Here is a 25,439-nt window from a genome sequence, read left to right as displayed (position 1 = left end):
GGTTGAGAATTTAGCTTGGTGGTGTGAGGGGGAGACCAAAAAAAAAAGGCAATTAGAATTCACTGGGTAGATCAGCCTGCCACCACCTTCCAGCTCACAGAGATCCACCTGCCTTTGCCCTCTGAGTGCTGGAATTAAAGGTGTACACCACCATGTCCAGCTATATAAGTAAGTATTCTTAACCGTCCTTAAGAAAAAAAAATATACATAGAGAGAGAGAATAAAAAGGCGTGTTTACAAGTTTTATTTTTTAGCCAATAAAAAAGATACTAAGAAAACCTTGTAATCATAATAAGCCAAAAAGCTCCACAGGGTGAGTATCCAGACAGAAGAAGTACACAGGGAAGCTGTGACTGACAACCGAGAGGACCAGAGAGGAAAGTTCCCCGGCAGTCTTCTTTTGCTCTGGGAAATCCTGAGCTCCTCTGGGTAACAGTGGTCCCTTGTAGCCAAGTCTGCAGTTCCACTAAAGTGTTTTCCATGAATAGACATGCTTCCGAGTATCCCGCTTCTACCTGGGACGGACGGCAGTGTGGGGAATGGCCGTGTTTTCCCATTGACTGTGGCACTTCCTGTGCCTTGGGGCTGTCGGGTCCAGGGACACAGTGAATGTGGGGGCACAAGCAAATACCATCCATCTCCTGACCACCACTTTCATCTCTTAACTTCCTGGAAACTAAGACGGGGGTGTCAGCAGTCAGGGGAGGAGAACAGAACATTCCCCGGGACACCTGAAGTTCAAGGTTGACAGCAGCACGATGTAGAACAAGTAACCCCACATAATGTTCCGTTTGTGAAATTTAGTCCTGCGCGTTGGCTTAACATCAAGGCTGTGTACTGTTCATTAAAACATGAGCATTCTGATCTTAGGACTTTGAAGATAGGAATCACTCATCCCAAACCAGACACTACCCACAGAGGCTGAGGAGGAAGCCAAACATGGTGAATGATTAGCAGAACAGCCAGACAGCTCCAAGATCTGGGGATGCAGAATGCGTGAAAAGTTATTTTAAGAGGGAAAATAGCCTGACCACAGAAACCCATGGAAGTCCTTCACTCCTCTTATCTGCCTCCTTCACCTGAGGGTCCCCTATATTTCTGGGTACTCCAGGCATAGCCAATGCCATTTGTCTGACTCCAACAGGTGATAAAATCGAAAGTTCCTCAGAATTCATTTCACATGAGTTTGTTAACTGCGGTGACACGTTCCTCACAGAGCTTAAACGTGTAGTGTATGCACACACACCATGAACACACTTCACAAATGTCCATTAACAATGAGTCTTTAGCGTTAGAGAATACCAAGCCAAGTGTGGTGGCTCGTGTGTGTGTAATCATCCCAGCACTTGAGATGCCGAGGCAGCAGGAATGGCATCAGTTTCAGGACAAATGTGAGGACATAGTGAGGTTTAGGCTAGCCTAGGAAAACAAAAACAAAACAAACAGGAAAAGGGAGGCAACCAGAAAATGTCGTAAGTGCTGTCTAGAGTGCATCTGAAGAGTGTTTCACTGGCCAGAGTGATTCATGGGAGAGACACAGAGTTAGAAGAGCTGCCAGATGTGCACCTAAAACTGACGATTACTGGGAGAGTTGTAGTGTAAGGTAGTTTCAGAACCGTCTTTTAGTCTATCTGTCTTCGGTGACTTGGGTTGCCATTGTTATCATTCCCATCTTCACCCGTGTTTGTAGCCCATTTTGTTCCACTGGGAAGAAGACTGGGTGTGTGGCCAAGGCTTAGATAGGGACCCACAGGTGACATTTTGATGAGGACTCTAAGCCTAGATTTTTCTTAATTTAAACAAAAGCGCCGGGCGGTGGTGGCGCATGCCTTTAATCCCAGCACTCGGGAGGCAGAGGCAGGCGGGATCTCCGTGAGTTCGAGGCCAGCCTGGTCTACAAAGCGAGTTCCAGGACAGCCAGGACTGTTACACAGAGAAACCCTGTCTTTAAAAACCAGGAAAAAAAAAAAAAGCACGAGGACTATCTTGCTAACTATTCTAGAACCCTCTCCACCCTGTCTGCTTCTGTACCTCAGGAGTCGGTGCTTATGGACAGCAGCGAAGACCTTCACTCTGTGCTTCTGCTTGGGTTTGATTAATGAGAGGAGTGGCGGGACTCTGGGGAGCAATCTTTCCCTGGAGCCCCCCATGGCAGGTTGGTTGTATGGTTACAGAAGGCCGTAGCTCCCATAGCCCGGGCTGCCCTTTTCCCTGGACATCAGGAAGACGCAGTTAATAGCTCTTCACCATTGCTAACCCTTGAATGCTTTTAGCATCCATGCCAGCCTGCCTTCAATGCTTCTTTAGATAAGGTATACTCGATTGGAACATGGAATTCTGGATCCGTGGATGATACAGTAGTAGATATCAAGAGTGGCTTCAGGAGTGACCCTCAAGATGGAATTCTGGACAAGATCCTTGTCTTAGTTAGGGTTACTGTTGCTGTGATGAAACACCATGACTGGAGCAACTTGGAGAGGAAAGGGTTTGCTTGGCTTCCACTTCCACATCATAGTTCATCACTGAAGGAAGTCAGGACAGGAACTCAAACAGGGAAGAAACCTGAAGGCATGAGATGATACAGAGGCCCTGGAGAAATACTGCTCACTGCCTGTTTTCTTATAGAACCCAGGACCACCAGCCTAGGAATGTCCCCACCCACCATGAACTAGGCCCTCCCCCATAAATCATTAATTAAGAAAATATCCTACTTGCTTGCCTCCAAATCTTATGGAGGCATTTTCTCAATTGAGGCTCCCTCCTCCCTGATGACTCTAGTTTGTATCAAGTTGATATAAAACTATCCACTATAGTCCCTCATGTATTTGAGAAATACATGTATAATCTCCTTCTCAGAGAAAAATGTGACATTTAACTTTTACCACATAGCGACATCACAATTACTCCTTGATTATTAATTTGATTAATAATTATTCATTGCTTGAATTGCAATTAGGAGAACTGAGGGTTGAGAGAGGAAATGACCCTGGCAATTCCATGATGCGCTCTCAATAGTGACTCCAAACATTTGGGGATCAGCTTGCGGTGCACAGCAGTTGTGCTGTCCAATATGGGTAGACACTAACTGTGACTATTTACATTCAAATTAATTAATTAAAATCAAATAAAACATATGAAGAAGGGGGATGAATTAGAACAAAGATGCTTATGTATAACAATGTCATAATGAAACCCATGACTTTGTATGCTAACCTAAACTATTTATTTAGAGCTGGTGAGGTGGTGGGTGGGTGGAAGCTCTTGCTATGCAAACCCAATGACTTGAGTTCAATCCTCGGGAGCCACGAGGAAAGGCAAGAAGTCACTCTTGAAAGTCGTCTGCTAGCTTCCACACACAAGTAACTAAAAATTTCTAAATTAACTTAAAGGTGAAATAAATATAAAATTCAGTCACTTTAGTGGCAAATGTCCAAGTGAGCACCGTGCTACAGCACAGCACAGACATAGGGCATCTTTATTATTGCAGGGGCTCACACTGGAAAATGCAGCCTCAGATAGTACATAGGGCAAGACGACAAAGTGAAAGCCTGAAGCATCCAACTCAGATGGGCAGAGGATGAAGATGAATGCATGCCTCTCCCAAAGGGATTGCTGGCTCTTGCAGTGGTAGGGCAGATGTGGTAAAGAATGATGTCATGTTACATGGGGGTACATACAGCAGATCCAATAAGTGCTTGGCTTTGCCATTCTAAGGTTAGTCAAGGGTGCTGCTGGGAGAGGAAAGAAGATCCTAAGGTACGTGGGAGGGGAGGACAGATGAGGTTAGAACCTTGACTCCTCATATCCCCCAGGTCTTCTCTTTCTGTTTGAGAACACTCTCCCACCAGAGAGAGAAAGCCTTCCTCCAGTTAAATCCTTCCCAGCAGCTGTAGATGGGAGAGTGACACCACAGGAGGATGTAACCCAGAGACAGGAGCCTCTGATGACCCCACATCTGTAGTGATAGGTTCCAGCAAGGCCTGGTCTGCAGTAAGATAGGAAATCAATACACTAAAGTAATGATTAGACCTCCTTGGTCAGTGTTGGCCAGTGTGGACAGCATGGATACGAATAACTTCTACAAATGTTTGACTGTGTGCAGTGAAACTGAGAAGCTAATGGAACCACAGTTATCAACATGAGGTTAGACATCTAAGAGAGATGTAAGTCATCTGTTGAGTGGGCCAGTTAAAAACTAGCTACCGTCGGGCAGTGGTGGCACACATCTTTAATCCCAGAACTCGAGAGGTAGAGGCAGGCAGATCTTTGTGAGTTCGAGGTCAGCCTGGTTTCCAAAGCAAGTTCCAGGACAGCCAGGTTACATAGAGAAACCATTCCTCAAAAAAACAAACAAACAAAAAGAAGGAGAAAAGGAGAAGGAGGAGGAGAAGAGGAAGAGGAGGAGGAGGAAGAAGAGGAGAAAAAGACTAAGAAGTAGCTATCTACATTATCTACATTTAGTGAAACTGGCATGTCAAAACTGCCCTGGTCATTCTTGTCAGATTAAATTTTCAGCGGTGATGGGAATTTTCCTAGTATTTGTACTGTTCCAAATCTTGTAGCTATCGTGGTTATTGAACAAGTAAAAAGTGCCCATTACAAGTAAGGGATTGAGTTTCACATTTTTACTTCATCATAATAAATTTCCTTAACACCCATGTCTAGCAGCTGCTCTGTTGGACAGTGACACTGTAGTGTAAGGAGTGGGAAGGTTCAGGAGAATGGACCTAGATGAAATAAGCTGTTCAGCCATCCCTCGCCCCAATCAGAGGGACTGGTTGATTCTTGTTGTTATTTTTGTTTTAATTTCTTATAAAGAGCTTATGAACAAAAAAAGAATATTGCACAGCAAAATTAATCAGACTCAAAGTATGTACACCTCAATGAACTTCTATGCCATTAGAATAGCCATTCTGTAGGCATGTAGGTTTTGATACATGGAGTTACTATCTTTCTTTTTTGAGTAGTTTTTTTCATTTCTGTTGGTATTTTCTCTTTAACCCCAAAACTATCTAGAATAATGTCTTTTTTAAAATTACAGTTTTTTAGTGTGTGGGGGGGGGTGGGGCGTGTGTGCACATGCATGCATGCATGCACGTGCTACAGATCACATGTGGAGGTCAAAGGACATCTTGAGGGACTTGGTTTTCCGGTCACCTTGTGGGGCCGGGGATCAAACGGTCAGACTTGATAGCAACCACCTTTACCCACAGAGGCATCTCACTGGTCCTAGAAAGATATCTTTTAATTTCAAAATAAATTGCACTATCCCTTTTTCAATTCCTTTTATGTTGATGTTATTTCTTCATTTTTGTGAAATATACAGATTGCTTTTCATTATATCTGTTCCTTGAGCAATATTCAAATCATCTATATTCATATCAACTTTAACCTGATACATTTAAGTCTGGGTGGGTATGTTCTGCTCTTTGACTATGGCTCTGGGTTATTCCCTTCTCTGTCTATTTTCACCCTTTTTGCTTTCTGCATATTTATATATGCTTAATACCTCACCACATTGTCAACTTATTAACGTTCATAATTGTTACATCTTCTTGGTGAGTGAACATAATATAAAAGGACAATGTCTTTGTCCCTCTGCATTGTTAATGGTCCTACCTTGCATTTCCTTTTGTCTCATGGTAGTATTACAACATCATTATTGTCCATTAAGGCCTACATTTCTACTTTGTGTGTGTGTGTGTGTGTGTGTGTGTGTGTGTGTGTGTGTGTGTTCCACTGTTTTAATCACATGCCTCACAAATACTATATAGTTTGACTTAGAATTTTACCGTGTTCTAAATAAGTGTGTCACTTTGGCAGAATTTAAGATACTTAAATTTATTATGCTTATTGATGCATTTGGATTTTCTGTTGAATTTTAAGCCCTAATTCTTCCTTTAAAAACCAGGTGGAAACCAGGTAGAGCTTGATAGTTCATGCCTTTAATCCCAGCAATGGGAGGCAGGGACAGGTCAACCTATGTGACTTTTTAAAGTCAGCCTGATCTGATCTACATAGCAGTTCCAGGACAGCCAGTTACACACACACACACACACACACACACACACACACACACACACACACTGAAAGAGAGTCCAGTAAGTTTAGACTAGTTACATGTATTGCGTCTTTATATTCATCACTTCTCATCTGTGTAAAACTTTATGTCACTGAAAATTATGACATGTCACCTAGGCAGAGCTATTCTTGGCTTCTCAGAACACCAAGAATTTGTGTGACAGTCTCTGTTCTTTTGTTCCTCAAATAAATGCAGTTTGGGGAACTTCAGAAATGGTTCAGCAGATAGAAGCACTTGATATGCAAATGTGAGTTCAAACACCCAGCCCCCCACTGGGAAAAGGCAAGGACTTCGGAGTCAGGGAAAGGGAGACAAGATCTCTGGGGCTTGCTGGCTGCCAGCCTAGCTCCAGTTTCAGTGAGAGACCCTGACGCTAGGAAGTAAGTTGGAGAGTGATAGAGCAGGACCCCTGACATATTCTCTCTCTCTCTCTCTCTCTCTCTCTCTCTCTCTCTCTCTCACACACACACACACACACACACACACACACACACACACACACACACACACACACTTTCACACACCCACAATTTTAAAAAGATTTTAAACAATGAAATTAAACAAAAGGTTATGTCACCTCAGAGCAACAGCACAAAACACAACCATTATTAGTTAGTGTCTTCCCTGTCACTAAGAAAGACTGAAATGTTTTTAGACACCTAAGAAGCAATGGAGTGAGGTAGTGAGTTATGTATACTCGGAGAGTCTGCTGGAATCCCACTTCCACCACAGAAACTCTATTTAAAAACAAAAACAAACAAGCAAACAAAAAACGCTCGGTAAAACCCTCGGCATATAGCAAGAACTCCAGAAATGGTGGCTGATAGCAACATTGAGCATGTTAGTCCAAGCCCAGGATGCTGGACACGACCATTTTCACAGAAATTCCCCAAGGACAGCAGTGGGGCTCCTTGAAAACTGATGGTGTCTCTGTGAAGACACAGGCATGTCCCTCAGTGTCCTTAGCATCCCTGAAGTTGCAGCCTTTGAACAGAGGGCCTGAGAATTAAGCAGGTGCTAGAGTGAGTGGCCTTGTGCCTCTAACTTTTGCCCTGTTTTTACCTGTTTAGTCTGTAGTTGCTGAATTAGGAAGACCTGGCCTTAATGAAATATTCAGTCCCAGATCTTTTCATGTCCCAAATTAACTTTAATGAGCAAACAAAGAAAGATCAAGAGAGCCGCGGCTGGGACTTGGGGGACCTTTGAAGCACCAGCCAGGATGGGGTAGATGCCCTCTGGCAATCGACCAGCGTTTGCTTTTGATGACAGCAAACCCTCAGATCTCATCCATCTAAGCTGAAAACAAGGGGCTGTGGTACCAGAAGACTGGATTCCACCTTTTGCAATGCCTCTGTGTGCCGCACTGAGCAAACAAAAGCCAGACATCTGCTTCAAGCAAGAAACTCGATCTGATTCCCCTACTGCGTGATGTAGGTAGTGCCTGATGGAGAAGACACTGTCTCAGTTCTCAAGATTCCCATGTTCAGGAACAACAATGGAATGCGCACAAATAGCACATAGTTCCCCAAGAAGAGGGGGCTGTGGGGTGTCATAAAAGAGATGCAAGCTTCCATCCAGTAGAGGAATGCACAGTTGCACCCACTTTAGGAGGTCTGGGGAAGTTCTATGCAGGAAGTCAGAGGGGCCCTACCTCTTAGGAATATAGAGTCTGAGCCAATGTGCCAGGTGAAGTACATGCTATGAGAATTGCCTCAAAAGTCCAGAGCACAGAGTTCTGAGCACAGGGAGTGCTACCTTCCCTGATTCTTCTGTCTTTGCTTTTTGGTATTTGGTTTGGTGTGTGTGTGTGTGTGTGTGCATGTGTAGCCAAGGTCTTGCTCCGTGGCTCAGGTTGGCCACAAGCTCATTATCTTCTTACTTTCAAGTGCTAAGATTATACGTGTGCACCACCATACCTGGACTTACGTGTGGTGTTAAAATATTTTTGGTGTGGATATGAATATGTGTGGTATATGTATGTGTGATATATGTGCATATATATGCATTACAGAGGCCAGAGAAGGATATCCTCTCTCCTAACCCACCATTCTCTTTAATCCCTTTGAGATAGGATCTCTCACTGAACCTCAAGTTGGCTGACAGCTAGCAAGCCCCAAGCAATCCTTCCGTCTCCTCTGCCACCACCGCTATAGCATTGGGGTTACAGGCGCTCAGGCAGCCGTGCTTAGCCTTTTGATGGGTCCTGGGGATTTGAACTCAGCTCCACTCACTTACACAGCAAGTGCTCTTACCCACTGTGCTATGTCCCCAGCCCCTTATTTATGTTTTTATGGGAAAATTTGCTCAGTCATGCTTATCTTTGGTTTCCTCATAAGTAAGATGGGGCTAGGCCAATCTCGATTATAAAGATCTAATGATTTTTAATGTAATAGGTTAAGTGGGAGGATATTGAAAGCAAAATGTAAGCAAACAGAGGCCCTCTTCTGGCCTCTGTAGGCACCAGGCATGCAGGTGGTGCACAGACAGACATGCAGACAAAACACTCAGACACATAAGATAAAAATAATTAAATATATTTAATTTTTTAAAAGGCATTAAGTGAGCCAGGAAGGAAACAGGAGACCGTTTGGGAGGTGTTGGCAGTTATCTAGAAGGGAACTGGGGGTGGCAAGAACCCACATGAGGGAAATGAGGAAAAGAAGGACTCAAATTCTATGTGCTTTTGAAGGCAGTGTCCAGAGGACGTGGAGATGAGTTGGGTGTTTGGTATGGGAGGCAGAGCAACATGGAGGAAATGGCAAAGCAATTGGACAAGGGCAAGAAATTGGAAAGATAAATCTGCATTTTGTTGAAATGAACAAAGATGGATTAATAAGATATGGGAGGTTATTAAATGGACCAGTACCTAAGTCTGACATTCAGGTTCTGATGGCAATCTGCTATAAATGCCTGGAATTTGGGAATAGATATGCTAAAATATACTTTGGGGTGTTAACTGTACTTCCAATGAGTCCTTTTTGTCTGTCTGTTTATTAGGTTTTGACTTTCTGAGACAAGGTCTTGCCATATAGGCCATGCTGGCATCAAACTTGCGCTGATCTTCCGGTGTGTGCTCTGGAGATTTTCAAGGGAGCAGCTGTCGAGAACAGTAAAAGAATAAAGCTTCACCCTGTTTGTGAACTGAACATTCACCCAGCAGTCTGGTGTGTGTTTGCAGGCAACTAGAGGCCCCTGGTTTACAAACTATGAACTTTATTTATGCCAATAGCAGAAACCAGAGCACCCGCGCTTTCCTGCCCTGCTTCCCAGCCACAGTTCTCAGGGACAGTGTGGAACACATCAGACGACGCTTAGCCACACAAGAGGCTGCATACAGGAAGGAACTCCAAGCTTAGCAAGACTGGATCTTTTGCAACAGCAAGCAGCATGCTACCTTTTGCTCTGGGATTCCTATCTCCAGACCCAAAGATGTTTGCCTTTCAAAATCCTTGAAGAAAGTCCAAACTGAAGCCAGTGTGTGTTAAAACAGTTAAAAAGTGTCTTCAGACAAGCATGGTGATACATGCCTTTGATCACAGCACTTAGGCAGCAGAAGCAGGCAGAGCTTTATGAGTTCAAGGCTAGCCTGGTCTATGTACAACTTCTAAGCCAGCCAGGGCTACATAGTGAGATCTTGTCTCAAAAAATAAAAAGTATTAGCTCGTTGTGGTGGTTGCACACCTTTAATCCCAGCACTCAGGAGGCAGAGACAGGCAAATCTCTGAGTTTGAGGTCAGCCTGGTCCACAGAGAAAGTTCCAGGACAGCCAGGGATACACAGAGAGACCCTGTCTTGAAAATAAACAAACAAGCAAAATAACAGTAAAAAGCTTTCATACAGCAAAGGAGATAATCACCTAATGAAAAGGCCACAGCTCGATGGTAAAAGAGAGAACCAACTACCCCAGGTTTTCCTTTGACCTCCACATGCACATAACCCCCACACATCTATACAAAACAAATAAATGTGATAACAAACAAATTTAAAAGAAAAATTAAATCATGACATTTGTAGGAAAATGGATAGAACTGGAAATGATTAAGTAAAATAAGCCAGACACAGGATCATAAACATTCTTTGACAGGTGGAGCCTATATTTGCATATATATATATATATATATATATATATATATATCATATTGTTATAGAATATATATGTGTGTATTAAAAAAAGAAATAAACAGGCTCCATGGGGAATTGTTCCCCAACATTTTGATGGTGGCATTCTCCTTGGGAACCCTTTGAAAGCTTTAAGGGACATTTTCGGTTTCACAGTGATTGGAAATGTTACTGCTGTTACATAGACCAAGGCTAGAGATACTGAACATTCCATAATATATGAGACCGTCTCAGGCAAAAGGGATCTTTGATGTCCCACACAAGTTTTGAATGTTCCGTCAGGCATTTGTTTAAATGAAAAGCAGAAGAGATACATTGCTATACAGCAAGAACAGTTGTTTTAACTCAGACGTTAGCAGGCATCACTAATATACTCATCCACATGCACAAAATATAATGGAGTTACAGGTAGTCGTGAGCTGCCCGACATGGGAACCAGGACTCAAACCCAGGTTTTCTGCAAGAGCCGCAAGCACTCTTAACCACTGGGCCATCTCTATATCTACCCTACCCAGTCCTTTCCATTTCGAACTTCACGCCCCAGTTCACAGTGCAGACCGTGTGCAGCTGGAGCGTGTACATGCACAGCTCACAGAGGCACCAAGAGAGAAGCAGGACATCTTTTTTTTTTTTTGTTTTTTTTTTTTTTTTTTTAATTTATTTTAATTTATTTTGCAATACAATTCAGTTCTACATATTGGTCACGGATTCCCTTGTTCTCCCCCCTCCCGTCCCCCTCACCTTCCCCCCAACGCCCCCCCCATTTGTGTTGTTTCTTTTTTTTTTTTTTTTTTTTTTTTTTCCCCTTTTCTATTTTAATAAAAAGGAAAAAAAAGAAAAAGGTTATAACTAACAAAAGAAAAACTATATACAAAAGTACAATGACTATATACAATATATACAAGTAATAAATGTCTAAACAATGTCTAGTCCATTTGTATTTGACAAATTCAGAGAAAATAATTTCATTATCTATCCTATTTTGTTAAGTCCAAAATGTATCTAATTCACTTTCTATCCTAATTAATCTTCAACTATAACTAACTAACCTTCAACTATAACTAACTAATCTTCAACTCCCTCAGAGACCCAAGAAGGAAATAATATTAGCTAACAAAAATAAAAACAGAAAGTGCATGCAAGCAACTTCCAAAAAATTTGTGAGTTGACAGAAACAGCCAGCTGCCTGGACAGTCACCTGAGGTTTCTCCACAGTGTTGGGGCATCATCTTCAGCCTATAGGCTTAGCATATCTGACAGACTCATTTGTGAAGTAGGATGTACACAAGGTCGACAGTTCAACCTCACATTGGGTGAGAGCAGTCCATGTACCAGAAACACCTGAATTCCACTAGTGTCATGTCATGATTCAGGATTTTAAATTCTGGAAATTGTTGTTGATTTTTTAATTCAGCTGTCCATTCTTGGCTGTGTATATATGGCTTCATCTTAACATCCCGTTCTTCTCCACATCCCTCTGTCAAATGCCAGTTTACTATTGCGAGGCGTGAGCTTAGTTACTCTTCAAGAATAACTGTTTCAGCTGCTGTTCCATTGCACATCAGAAGCCATCGGCCCACTGCCTATTCAGCTGCCTTCGAAGAAAAGGGCACTGTACCTTTTCCAAATTGCGAAGGCCACTTCAGGGATGGTGCCATATTGTCCTGGCCTCAGAAGATGCCTTTTTTTTTTTTTTTTTTTTTTTTTTTTTTTTTTTTTTTTAAGTTGCTTACTACAGCATGTACTTTAGTGTTTATTTTGAGATTTGCTGAGAAGGGTGTATAGGGAATAGTAAAGTGTTGTTTCAATTACATTTGTAATTGCCTCAGTCAATCATTGCTTAAGAAGATTTTTTTTTCCCCTTTTCTATTTTAATAAAAAGGAAAAAAAAGAAAAAGGTTATAACTAACAAAAGAAAAACTATATACAAAAGTACAATGACTATATACAATATATACAAGTAATAAATGTCTAAACAATGTCTAGTCCATTTGTATTTGACAAATTCAGAGAAAATAATTTCATTATCTATCCTATTTTGTTAAGTCCAAAATGTATCTAATTCACTTTCTATCCTAATTAATCTTCAACTATAACTAACTAACCTTCAACTATAACTAACTAATCTTCAACTCCCTCAGAGACCCAAGAAGGAAATAATATTAGCTAACAAAACTAAAAACAGAAAGTGCATGCAAGCAACTTCCAAAAAATTTGTGAGTTGACAGAAACAGCCAGCTGCCTGGACAGTCACCTGAGGTTTCTCCACAGTGTTGGGGCATCATCTTCAGCCTATAGGCTTAGCATATCTGACAGACTCATTTGTGAAGTAGGATGTACACAAGGTCGACAGTTCAACCTCACATTGGGTGAGAGCAGTCCATGTACCAGAAACACCTGAATTCCACTAGTGTCATGTCATGATTCAGGATTTTAAATTCTGGAAATTGTTGTTGATTTTTTAATTCAGCTGTCCATTCTTGGCTGTGTATATATGGCTTCATCTTAACATCCCGTTCTTCTCCACATCCCTCTGTCAAATGCCAGTTTACTATTGCGAGGCGTGAGCTTAGTTACTCTTCAAGAATAACTGTTTCAGCTGCTGTTCCATTGCACATCAGACGCCATCGGCCCACTGCCTGTTCAGCTGCCTTCGAAGAAAAGGGCACTGTACCTTTTCCAAATTGCGAAGGCCACTTCAGGGATGGTGCCATATTGTCCTGGCCTCAGAAGATGCCTTTTGATAAAGCCATAACCACACTCGTTTTGGCAAGAATCAGTAGTCCTTTGTTTCATGTCCTGTCTGTCCATTTTGTCAGCAGTTGATTCAAGGATACTTTGTTGTCCAGTGGCTAACTTTTGCCACAATGAAAGTTAACTCCATATGCAGTTTCTTCAATGCCCATATTTTCTCTGAAGTAGATTGGTACTGCCAGGAGCCGACATGTCTCATAATCATAACAAAAAAGAAAAATTTTCTAAGTTATTAAAACATTTTAAATGCCATATTCTGTAGATCTCTGAAGGGTTTGAAGATGACCTGTCTAAAATATATCTGCTCAATTTTTAAAACATATCTAATATGACTACAACTTCTATTGTAATGTCTAACTACTAACTTTCATTTCTTTTTTTTTTTTTATTAATTTATTTTGCAATACAATTCAGTTCTACATATCAGCCACGGATTCCCTTGTTCTCCCCCCTCCCGTCCCCCTCATCTTCCCCTCAACACCCCCCCCCCCATTCCCATCTCCTCCAGGGCAAAGCCTTCCCCACAGACTGAGGTCAACCTGGTAGACTCAGTCCAGGTAGGTCTAGTCCCCTCCTCCCAGGCCGAGCCAAACAATCCTGCATAGGCCCCAGGTTTCAAACAGCCAACTCATGCAATGAGCACAAGATCTGGTCCCACTGCCTGGGTGCCTCCCAAACAGATCAAGCCAATCAACTGTCTCATCCATTCAGAGGGCCTGATCCAGTGGGGACCCCTCAGCCATTGGTTCATAGTTCATGTGTTTCCATTCATTTGGCCATTTGTCCCTGTGCTTTATCCAACCTTGGTCTCAACAACTCTCGCTCATATAAACCCTCCTCATTCTCGCTAATTGGACTCCCAGAGATCCACCCGGGGCCTAGTCATGGATCTCTGCATCCAGATCCCTCAGTAGTTGGATGGGGTTTCTAGCACAACAATTAGGGTGTTTGGCCATCCCATCACCAGAGTAGGTCAGTTCAGGCTGTCTCTCGACCTCTGCCAGCAGTCTGTTGTGTGGGTATCTTTGTGGATTTCTGTGGGCCTCTCTAGCACTTTGCTTCTTCCTATTCTCATGTGGTCTTTATTTACCATGGTCTCCTATTCCTTGTTCTCCCTCTCTGTTGTTGATCCAGCTGGGATCTCCCGCTCCCCCAAGCTCTCTTTCCCTCAACCCTCGAAGCAGGACATCTTAATCACTCTTTTGTAAGCATTGTCCTCTCCGTTTTCACAACGCCCTGGTGACTAAGAGTTAGCACTCTTTTTAAATATATGGTGGCTGTGACATTCAGATCAGCTGTGCTGCTTTCCAAGTTTATGTAGTGAGAAAAGATTGGGAACTGAACCTCATGGCCCAACTTTGACAGCTGATTTAATGATGTCAGCATGAGAGAGAAGGCGCGGGGCAGTGTTTGGTGAAAGGTGGAGTCCATGCAGAAAGGGAAAATGAAAAGGTGCCCCAAATTTGTACTCATACACTTAGAATTCGATGTTCAGTAGTAGGACATTTGAGGGAAAATGCAGTTATGTGCTTCTGGGATCTGATAGGTCGTTTATGGGAAACCATCCAGAAGAGTGAGAATGTCCAAAGAGAACAGAAGGTCACCCTTACAAACTTCAGTGTTCTTCAGTGGTAGGCATGCATCTCGTGAAGATAATCACCTAACTTGGAGTCAGTCCAGTCACTCTTTAGACAGTGTTCACCAGTTTAGCCAACTGATTCGTTCCCAAGATGGGGGGGGGATTTTAAGATGCACATTAATTGAAGAATAAAATTGAAATTGATAGCAGGAAGAGTTAGATAATATACTGGCAAAAGAATAAACTGACATGCAGAGCAAAATCTAAACATTACTGAAAGTTTGGGATTTTGTGTAGATGAGCACAGAACACCCCCCATCCTGCTCCCTCACTGCTGGTTTCCACGGTCCAGTCCATAGAAATCGGACAAGTAAGTGAGCCAGAAGAAACAGAAATTAAACTAGATCCAACACACTTTATTAAAGATGTCAGAACAGGGGTACAGCACTTGGCTGGCATGCAGGAAGGCCCAGGACTGCCAGAAATATTACTAGTGGAGGGGCTGGAGAGATGGCTGGGCAGGAAGAGCGCTTGATGCTCTTTGAGAGGACCCTGGTTTCGGTCCCAGCACCCACAGCAGGTGGCTCACAACTGCCTGTAATTCCAGTACCAGGGACTCTGGTGCCCTCTTCTGGCCTCCACGGGCACCTACCTGCACGGACGTGGTGCACAAACATATACCAGACACACATGCATAAATTAAAATAAATCTTTAAAAAATAGTGGCAGAGATGTCCAAATACGTTCAAGTTCATCTTGAAACTGGATAAAAATTAAGGAAGAAGAAAAAAAGAAATTCATTATCCCTTATTCTACCTCCATTCTAGTTCTCTGAGCAATTGGTGGTGATGAAGTTGGTTTTTGATCACTAAGAAGCATGTACTGAACATTTTTATTCTCAGAGGACTACAAGAAGGTCCAGCCTCAAAGTCATGGCCCAGCATTTTCTATGTCGATGCAAGTGGAGAGTGCTCAAGACCTTTTGAGGGGAATTCAGGTTCTTAGAGACTTTTTAAGTAACAGGAGCACACACTCACCCTTCCCTTGCAGGAGAAATCACATGAGAAGATTAACTCCAGGTCAGAGTATTGCTAACAAGAGTGGGAAGGTCCTCTTAATCATGACCATTAGCAGATTATGGGGTTCACCTGATATAGTCAAGCTGCCTCTAATACTGACTCAAGTAGCTTGGATATTCTGTTCTTGGTTCCTTAGTCTTTCCTCCCAAGTGAAGAGCTGCAGAAATCCTTTTTAGGTGACCTAGGACTCAGTAGCTGTGCATCACTGTTTTCTGACTCCCTGGGTACCAAAGACCTGCGATGGAAATGTGGGAGGAACTTCTGCCCCCAGAAGCAGCTCTTGCCAGACTGTGGAGCATCCACAGACCCTGCCCTGAGAAGTAAGAAGAGACCCATATAAATAAAAGTGAAGACTGCCCCAACACCTCCATTCTCCCTAGAAAACAAGACCCTCCCTAAATCCCGCTCCACGGACCTATGCTGACTGATCTAACCTGCCACTGCCCACTCCTTCAGGAAAAGACATGATGGATTGATGGAACAGGAAAATTTGTTTTTAGTCAAAATCAAAACCCCAATCCTCAGGTGATAAAATGTTAAACACTACTGATAATTAGATGTCAATCTTATGGGTTAATTCTGGGGCAAAGCAAGAGGGAATGGACCCACATACGGGGATTTACTGTTGATGGGTAGGAGGTACAGTCTTAGTGAATGGGAACAGGATTCCTACATAAAGGCTGGATTTGGAAGCTTGGAAATTTGGCCCCGTCAGCATGAGAAAGACTGAACAAACCCATGTGTGCACAAAAGACAAGGAAGCTGCTCTCCGCTAGTTCAAGACAGAAAACAAAATAAGGGGGTGGGGATGTGGCTCAGTTGCGAGTTTGCTTACCCAGCATGCAGGAAACCCTGGGTTTCCACCCCAGCATCCGGCACAGTGACATACACCTATGATCCCAGCACTGCGAAGGTGGAGGCAGGAGGACCAGAAGTTCAAAATCATCCTTGGAAACACAGCAAGATCAAAGAGAGGGAAACAAGAAACCAACAAAGCAGAGACTCTGGAAATTCTCCAAATTCATGCTATTCAAGTTTAGGCAGCACAAAAATCCCAACTGAGACAGTGATGTAAAATCTGACACAATAAAAAAAAAAATCTAATCGGTGAAATTTGGGGGTGCCTTGCAGGAACAGAGGAAGTTCCCAAAGGACAAAATACCCTCAGCTGCTGTGGGTTTCCTGATTAGCTACATAGCTCTGACCTAGGAGTTCGCTAGAGCCTCTGGAACAAAGTCCAAAAGACAGAGTGACTTAAACAACAGGAAGTTACTGTTAGTTCTGGAGGCAAAGAGTAAGAAAGAGAGCAAGACATCAGTCAGCACACTGATGCCCGAAGGCTACAGAAATACTACCCGGATTGTTTGTGTGCTGGTCCTTATGCCCTGGATGTACGTTCAAATCTCCTCTTTTAATAAGGACACCTGCTATACTGGATCAGGGGCCCATCCTACCCCAACAGGACCCAACTTAGACAATCCCATCTGCAATAGTCTCTTCCCCCCCCCCCAAATAAGATTATCTTCTGTAGCGCTGGAGACTTTAGTATATGAATACACAATTCACCTCATAACAGAGTGAATCCACAAAGAGGGTCAGCTGGCATACACTCGTGATGGAAAAGAAACTCCCCGGTCGAGAAACGCAGCGATCTGGACAAGGGGAGTCTCTGCCACTCAGGCTCAAACTCAGGTTCCTCAGCTGTTATGGAGAGGGAGCAGCCCTCACTTAATACAGTGGTTAGAAAGATCGGACTTGACAAAATCCAAGCGAGCACCTTGAAAACTGTGATATACTATGCAAGATTTTAATTTTACATTTAGTTCATTCAAAATAATAATGTCCATTTATTTAGCACTATGACAACCCTACGTATTATGGTAAGGAAGGTGGAGGCAGGAGGATTTCCCTCGGTCAGTCACGTGATTTCCCTCGCTGGTGATGAATTCAGGGACAGGTGTAAAATGAAGATGTTGTCAGAGAAATGGTAGTTTGCTACAGGGCCTCTGGGTGAGGCCTTCCCTTATCACATATGTGAGGAGCATGAAGAAATATGTCTCCATATAGACAGCTTGACATACGTAAAATGAAGCCGTGCGGATGTGGTAGCTAGAAGTATGGCGGGCATCTTGAAACTGATGCTCGCTAATCTGAGGACAAAGGCTAGTTATGAATGGCTGAGGAAAAAAAAAAACTAGAAATAACCTGGATCCTAAGCACTTCTCCAACCAGATTAACCAGCTCAAGTGGTAGGTTTCCTCTAGAACGCTTGTTAGATTAAAGCAAATTTTGTTTTTTAAAAAGTTCTAGAAGGGCTGTGGTGGTACACACCTTTAACCCCCCAGGAGGCAAAGCCAGATGGATCTCTGAGTTTGAGGCCAATCAAAGCAAGATCAAGGACAGCCAGAGCTATGTAGAGGGGCTCTGTCTCAAAAAACAAACAAAACAAAACAAAAAAAAAACCTTCAAGCCAGTGAAATCAGGGTTTCCTATTATTTATAGCCCAAATAACACAAAATGAGTTATCTCATCGATTTGTGTGGAACAAATGAAGTATTTCCTATAAAGTGTTTCGCTTTGTGAAATGTTAAAATTATTAATAAAACATTTCATTGTGGAACTTTTCACTGCTTCTTTACTAGTAAGTATCAGACTCTTCGAAAAACATGTATCAGAACACTTGGTCAGAACATACTCAGTTTCCAAACACTACAGTAGAGTTTTGTTTTGTTTTGTCTTTGTTTTTGTTTTTGTTTTTGTTTGTTTGTTTGTTTAGTTTTATGAAGAAAAGTGATAGATTTGCTGACAAGATAGTTAATAACAAACATATCATTAGCCAATAGACTTTTTCCCCAGCGGTAACCATGATGAACACCCCAGTGTAAACACTGCCTTTGTGATGTAGATGAAGATCATGTCCCCAAAAAGAATGTTTTGGTTTTGACACTGGTGAGTGAATTCAGAGGAAATGTAAGTACTTTGAAAGAGACAAAAATGGCAGACCTTTCCAAACTGTCTAGATGATGCCAGAACTCCAGGTTCTTGGGCCTGGAAGGGACACAAGAGCCCAGGCCGGGGTCCCTTTCCTACTTTTTCACTGGGTTTCTACCTTCTCTAGAGCCAATTTTCCTTATGATCTGCATGAGAGGAAACCTTCTCCCCATAGGCTGTTTGGACTACCTGGAATACGCGTGGATCCTGCACCCACATCTTACCACATCTTCAGAGTTGCTGCCAGAGACCAGATGGCCTGGCATGAGATCTGAGACTCGGTACCCTTTGCTGATTGCAGACATTAGCCCCTTATCCCTGAGGAGTCACCAAGGGTGAGGAGCTGGGAAGCTTCTCCTTGTCCACACACCAGTGGACAACAAGAGAGGAAGTCAGGTGACAAGGGTCTGGAGGGACTTACCACATAGGTCAGTGCCAAGGACATATGGGCAGATTGGGCAGGGCTATCTATGCCAGAGAGAGATGTGAGAGCCCTTAAAAGACTTTTGTCCTATTCTGCCAATGTGATCTGTTGCCCCTGCACCACCCCCAACAACCCTTACCACCAGAAAACCCCCACCCTAACTGCTCTCCATTTACCAGACACCCATCTATTCAACTCCAATTTCAAAACAAATGTCAAATGCTTTGTAAAGATCATCAATCACACTTATATGTTCTGACTACATCATCACCATAAAATCTAAATCAAGACTAATTAAGTACAAACTAATGCTTTTCAAATGTATTATGTACCCAAATCAACTGGAGAACTTGGTCAAATACAGGTTTGGATTTAACAGGTCTGTGATTCTACATATCCCTGGGTGATATTGACACTGGAGGCCTATGGACCACTTTGAGTGGTGAGGTTACAGCTTTTGAGTTCCTTTAAAGGCAAGTGGAACATCTTCTGTATCTACTACCAGTTGCCAGCACAGCTCTGGCTAATGGCAGGTGACTCGCACATCTTTGCTGAGCTGCAGCGGAAGGGCCAAGGATGCTGGGACATTCCTTTTTTAAAGAAAATATATTACTGAACAGCATCAGTGTTCTTACAGCTGGGATGGCAGAAAGACAGACTGGGGGCGGGACTGGCTCCACAAGAGCAAGGGTAAGTTTTAAGCAAAATCGTCACAGTTGCTTTACAGATCCAGAAACCCTACCGCATTACTTTATGTTCCAAAGGGACTGGCTGATAGTAGACTTATTGGTCAACATTGAAGGATGCTTTTCCAGTGGCTGAATACTCATGACTGCTTAGAAGAACCCCTGTCCCCTATACCCACACACACTTTCCTCCTCCTCAAACCCTGGGTCAAGGTGACGACCATTCAATATAACTTGTAGAAGGCCACTGGTTTGGACTGAGCTCATACACCAGGCCCAACAGACCGAACCAAAATGAAGTCAACCCATAATGAAGTTCCATGCCATCAACTTGTCTGACATCCCAAGAGATCTGGAGAGATAATTGCCAAAGGCTGCCAGTTTAAGCCAACATGATAATGAATGGCTTTCTCTCTGAAGTTCACAAAGAAAATGACTAGGCAATAACTAAGCCCGTTTTTGTTCATTTCTGCTGCCCTTGGCCCCTTTGTCTGCTCCGTTCACTGGCACACTCACTCTACTTTATAGAACGAGATGTTCCCCAATTCTAGACTCACAAAAGCTGACTGAGAGATTTAAATTCTTTTGAACTTTGTCCTTTTGATTGCAGGGATAACTTAAATAGTCCCGTTTGTGTCTTTCCACACTGCCTTGGAACATAAATAAGTGGATGGTCCCATAGAAGGATTAGAGCAGATGAAGGAACAGCTTGACAAGTTGTCTCTTCCGTGAAAAGAGCTCACTTCTGGTGTACAAAATTTATTTTCTCCTGAATAAAGCGCTTCTGCTTAGGCAACATTAGACGAAGTCAGATACGTTCTTGCCTTTCTGGTATCAGTGTTTCTGGACCGCGGTTAGCCAGCTTCCCTCACGTCAGTCAGTTTCCATATGCATGTATCTTTTTTGTCTTTCTAACTGTGCTATGAGGTACTTTATGGTAGAGGCCATATGCTCACACCTAATGATTTACTTACATCCTTCATGAGCATCTCCAGACTTAGATTAGCTTCTAAAGAGCCCAAGAGGATAAACCACACACAGTGTCTTAAGGTGAGCCTTGAAGGACAAATGAGGAAGAGGAGCTTCCCAGATGCAGAATGAATTAGGGACAGAAATAAACAAGCTGACCTAGACCTTCAGACACCCATGAAAAGGGACCGGCAATGAGACCTAGCCAAAGCACCAGGTGCCTTGAAGGTTATTCAAGTGCTGATCTTACCTGTGAAGCCATGGGATTCCACTGGAGACTCCAGATCAGCCGCTGCCATGATTAGCTTTCTTTCCTCAATGCTCACCTGGCTGCAGTAGAGGTGAATAAAAGAGGCTTTGAATCTGATTGAGAGATGTTTTAGTAATACAGAGTTGTTGATGCCTAAACAAGGGAAGTCATTAAGGATGAAGTAGAAGAAACTGGCCAGAAAGTTATTTGGAAAGGAAAACATGTTGACTAATAGGTTGTGAGGAGCTGGGCAAGATGGCCAGGAAACCCAGCACATAGGTATCTAAAACAGGTCCATCGAGAGTTCAAGGTCAGTCTGGGCTGAGCATCAAGACTGAAGTGGAAAAAGAAAACATTAAAAAAAAGTGACTAGCAAGTTGCCAGCACTTTCCTCAAATCAATATTGGTTGAAGTGATCCTATTCAAGCAACATAAGGCATTGAATTCCTGGGCCAGGCCTGTAGCTCAGCAGTAGAGCACTTGCTGAGCATGTGGTGAGCAATGCGCTGAGGAGTGGGGAGGAGGAAAATCCCGTTTATCGTAGTTCTTTCTCCAGTGAATTATGTATGGATGAGTGAAAGGAAAGAGAGAGAGAGAAAAAGCTTACACCCTAGAACAAATATTTTGAGGGAGAGGTTATCTCTCTCTTTCTCTAAAATAAATTTATTAGATATTAATTGTTGCTTATATTTTGATATTAAATTATTGAAAATTAGGACACTGGAAATTCAACAAGATAACATGAATATCAATACAAAATTATAGTTTTCATATAAGCAATAATTACCAAATAGAACATTCTCTCTCTCTGTCTCTCTGTCTCTCTCTCTGTCTCTCTCTCTGTCTCTCTCTCTGTCTCTCTCTCTGTCTCTGTCTCTGTCTCTCTCTCTCTCTCTCTCTCTCTCTCTCTCTCTCTCTCTCTTTCTCTCTCTCTCTCTCTCCAGGCTTTCTCTGTGTAGCCTTGTCTCTCCTGGAACTTACAGGGATTCACCTGGCTCTACCTCCTGAGTGTTGGGATTAAAGACCTGCGCCACGTTCGCCTGGCTAAAATAGAACATTCTTAATAGCAACAAAATACAATTTATCAACAGATAAACCCAAAGGGAAAAATCTGTGGGATCTTTGTGGAAAAAAAAAAAAAACCTTGAGACACACCCTGTATTTGGTTGACTGTCATGAAGGGTAACACGACCACCAAATTCTAAATAAGTGTTAACTTTATGAGAGAAAATATTTCATGGAAAATTCACATCAAGTTATTAACTTAAAGGGTTTCATGCTAGGCAAGCACTATGCCCACTGAGCGGCAACCCAGCCCTTAACAGGGAATCTCAAGGGACATATACTGTACGGTGTGTTTTCTCTGAGTTCTTTACAGTCTGTGAGTTTAGAGATGTCATGATCAGAAGTTTGTGTCCCTTCAAACGCATGCGTTGCAAGAGTGAGCCTGTCAGCAGCCTGTGACAGAAGAGGAAGGACCCGTGAGGTTCCAGCCCTCCCTGAAGATATTTATGGGTTATAGGTTAATGGCAGAGGGAGAGAGACCTTTTCTTCAATGTTATAGCCACTGAAAGGTGCTCATGCTCCTGTGAAGCAATTCCCACACGCCATAAACAATCCTAATGAAACTCACTGGACCACACACACAGAAAGAGGTGAAAGAAAAAATGAGGCTAGCTGGGGAAAGGGAGATTGGCCAAGTGAGAGGAAGCCGGAAGAGAGCAATGGGGGTTAACGTTATTGAAATGGTAGATGTATGAAGATGTTATAATGAAACCCATTACTGTGTAAAATTATTCTGTGCTAATAAATGATTTTTAAATTCATATGTTAATACAAGATTAAGAAATGAGGCCTCTCAGGAGGTAATTGGGTCATGAGGGCAAAACCTTTATAAATGGTATAGGCACCCCCAATTAAAGAGACCCTGGAGAGCAGGCTTGATGCTTGGAAAATGCGAGAACACAGTAAGAAAGTGCTGTTTGTGGGGAAGCATGCCTCACCAGATATTGACTCTTCTAGCATCTTCGTTTTGAACATCCAGCCTCCAGAAATGAGATACTTTCTGTTGTGTATAAGCCACGCGGTCTAATCATTGGTATTACTCACAGTATTTTGCATCCTGAATGGACCAAGACAGGAAGAAAGTGAGGAAGGTAGTGAAGGGACCAAGGGACAGGTGGACAGAAAGACAGAAGGCCCAGGTCATAGGAGGTGAGAGCAGCTGATACCCAAGCACGGTGCTGGAGACCTGCTGACTTCATTGTTTGTCCGTGGTTAACCAGTTATCAGTGAACCAGAGCAGAAGACCATAACGGAAACCATGACACCCACCCCACCCAGAGTTTGGGTGTTCTCCAAACCCATTTCCCTCCTTCAAGTGGATGCAGTGGGATGGGTAGAGGTTATAAGTAACCTCCAGGAGGCTCCCTCCACGTCCTAGAGCCCTGAGCAAACTGGCCATCTGCTTTCGCTTCTGCCTTTGATCACCCCTGCCTTGGAATCCATGGGAGGGTTTGAGGGCCATCTGTACCCTGGCCTGTCCTTATTCCTCTATGGACTTTATCATGCAGGACTTCTCTCCAGGGCTGTGACATGCAACTCCCCTGTCCAATACCCACCGCGCCCTCCTTGGAGCAAAGGAAGATGGGCGAGGTTACGGCAAATGTATTATATTGGCTTTCTGAAGATAGTGAGTTCTTGCATTTTAGTAGCCCAAGAGTTGAACAGCATTCATTGGCAGCTGGTACTCATCAGCAAGATGTATCACCAGAGAAACTTCATGTACCGCAAACAGTGGCAGCACCTCACTCTCTACATGTCCTTCTTCCTGAGTGGGTGTGTAGACGTGGTCAGCCAGAACCTGCTGCCCACGAGGTGCGTAGTGCTGGAGCAAGGTGCCCAAGCACTGAGCATGTGTCTCCTTTTGCCCCTGATGGTGTCTCACATGCAGGACGTAGAAGGAGTGGAGCTGCAGACCCACGCGCTGCTCGTCCAGGCCCTGTTTCTGCTGACCCTCGTGGTGACGGCAGAGCTGTGGGCTCCCGATGTGCTGCTGATCTGGATGCTGAAGGCCTTTCTGTACCTCGTCACGGGCTCCTGGCTGATGCAGATAGGCGTCATGCTCTACAAACCAGTCTCTGGCTACAAATGGATGGACGACGACAAAAATGACATAGCGTTTGCCACCACTTTCTTCTGCTGGCACGTGGCCTTCAGTGCCTTCGTGATGATCTGGGTCTACAGCGTCTCCGTTGTGTGGTATTGTTACCTCGTGGCGGATGCCTGAACCTGGCCCGTGCCCAAGGGGTTTCCTGTGGCCTGCGTGCTTGCCATGAGAAGTGGTGTGAGAAGCAAGCTGCCGGAAAGGAGACTCAGACATCCTTCAGAGGCGCCCCACCTCACGACAGCAGACTGTGGTGGGGTGGGTATACCTTCTCTCCTCTCTGGCTTCTCTGCATCTAATTGGCTGAAGGGTGCAAAGAAAGATGAATGGAACAAGAAAGGCACGCTCTGACCCTCACTCTCAGTTCCCTGCACTCCTCTCCCATTCCCACGGCCAACCACAGCAGCCGCTTGCCCTGCGCCTCTTTGCACCCCTCACTCTGCACCCCTCCTCACCCTGCACCCCTCACCCTGCACCCCTCACCCCCGTCCATGAGAACATAACAAATTTATGAAATCCAGTCTTTGGAACTTTCAATAAACATCTTTTACTTAATCACATTGAGCCCATCCTAACTCAGCCATCATAATAACCATCTCCTCCTCGTTTCTTGACCTGGACTTCTGGGATACTCATTCCAGATCCAGGCTGTCGACTTGGCTATGTGAAGTTCAGAACTGGTCCTGGTTCTGCCCTCTCACCGCTCTGGTTCATCTGACTGGAAGTCGGACCCTTGTGAACAGCGGCTTCCTCGGCAGGGTCTGGTAGGATGCAGTAGCCCCCACACATGGGAGAAGGTCACAGGGGCCTCCCCAAGCATGGTCGGGGTCTCCTCCTCAGCATCTCCCCCCATTGCCCTGGACCTATCTCCATCAGTTTCCAAATAGAAGACTTGCTGGGCCCCAGCCCTCTCTGGTTTCCATGGATAATAAAGTCTAATGCCTGGCAACAATCCTGTTGGTGAATGTCATTCAAAGGGCTAAGGCAGCTAAGTGCTGCCTTCCATAATCCTACAGCTGGGTGCCGGGGGAGTGAAATTCGAGCTTAGCTAAAGCTCTAGGGAGCTACAGTATGAAGAATGTGCCTCACTCCAGATGGAGAGTAAAAGGTCTAAGATAGGACAAAGTGAGCTTGGAGCAAGGCATGCTCCAAGTCATCCTCCTTATTATTTATTTCTTATTCTAGTTTCTAGGAGAACTAGATGTGCCCTCTATTTCTGACCCATTCTTTCTTGTTAATTTTCTTGTTTGGAAGTCAAGGTGTGTTAAGAGTAAGTAAGTTGTTATCAGGTGGTCAGGAGCCCTCCTCCTCCTGTTTGGGGAACTCATGAGAAGTCTGAG

At 43.6% G+C, this 25,439-nt stretch overlaps 2 protein-coding genes across 2 annotated transcripts in view; one reads left to right on the top strand and one right to left on the bottom strand.

The window, feature by feature from the left end:
* Nucleotides 1-6,546: 6,546 nt before the first annotated feature.
* Nucleotides 6,547-25,439, bottom strand: part of Rnasel (ribonuclease L) — a 116,855-nt gene continuing 97,962 nt past the window's right edge. Inside the window, exon 8 of the transcript XR_008217929.1 lies at nucleotides 6,547-6,595. The gene's annotated coding sequence lies outside the window, so the exon portion shown is untranslated. The remainder of the gene's footprint in view (nucleotides 6,596-25,439) is intronic.
* LOC128109804 (transmembrane epididymal protein 1-like) lies at nucleotides 23,440-24,408 on the top strand. Its single transcript, XM_052737220.1, has one exon. The coding sequence runs from the start codon at nucleotides 23,440-23,442 to the stop codon at nucleotides 24,220-24,222; it is 783 nt and encodes a 260-aa protein (XP_052593180.1). The 3' UTR covers nucleotides 24,223-24,408.

Source organism: Peromyscus californicus, unplaced genomic scaffold, assembly GCF_007827085.1.
Source record: "Peromyscus californicus insignis strain IS unplaced genomic scaffold, ASM782708v3 Scaffold_14__1_contigs__length_90479793_seg_2, whole genome shotgun sequence".
In the NCBI taxonomy this organism is placed as follows: domain Eukaryota; kingdom Metazoa; phylum Chordata; class Mammalia; order Rodentia; family Cricetidae; genus Peromyscus; species Peromyscus californicus.
Note: the sequence above shows the minus strand (reverse complement) of the source record. Positions and strands in the feature narration are given on the sequence as shown.

Bases quoted from the DNA above. Each gene is read 5' to 3' on its own strand.
- LOC128109804 (XM_052737220.1), top strand. From the start codon at position 23,440: ATGGGAGGGTTTGAGGGCCATCTGTACCCTGGCCTGTCCTTATTCCTC.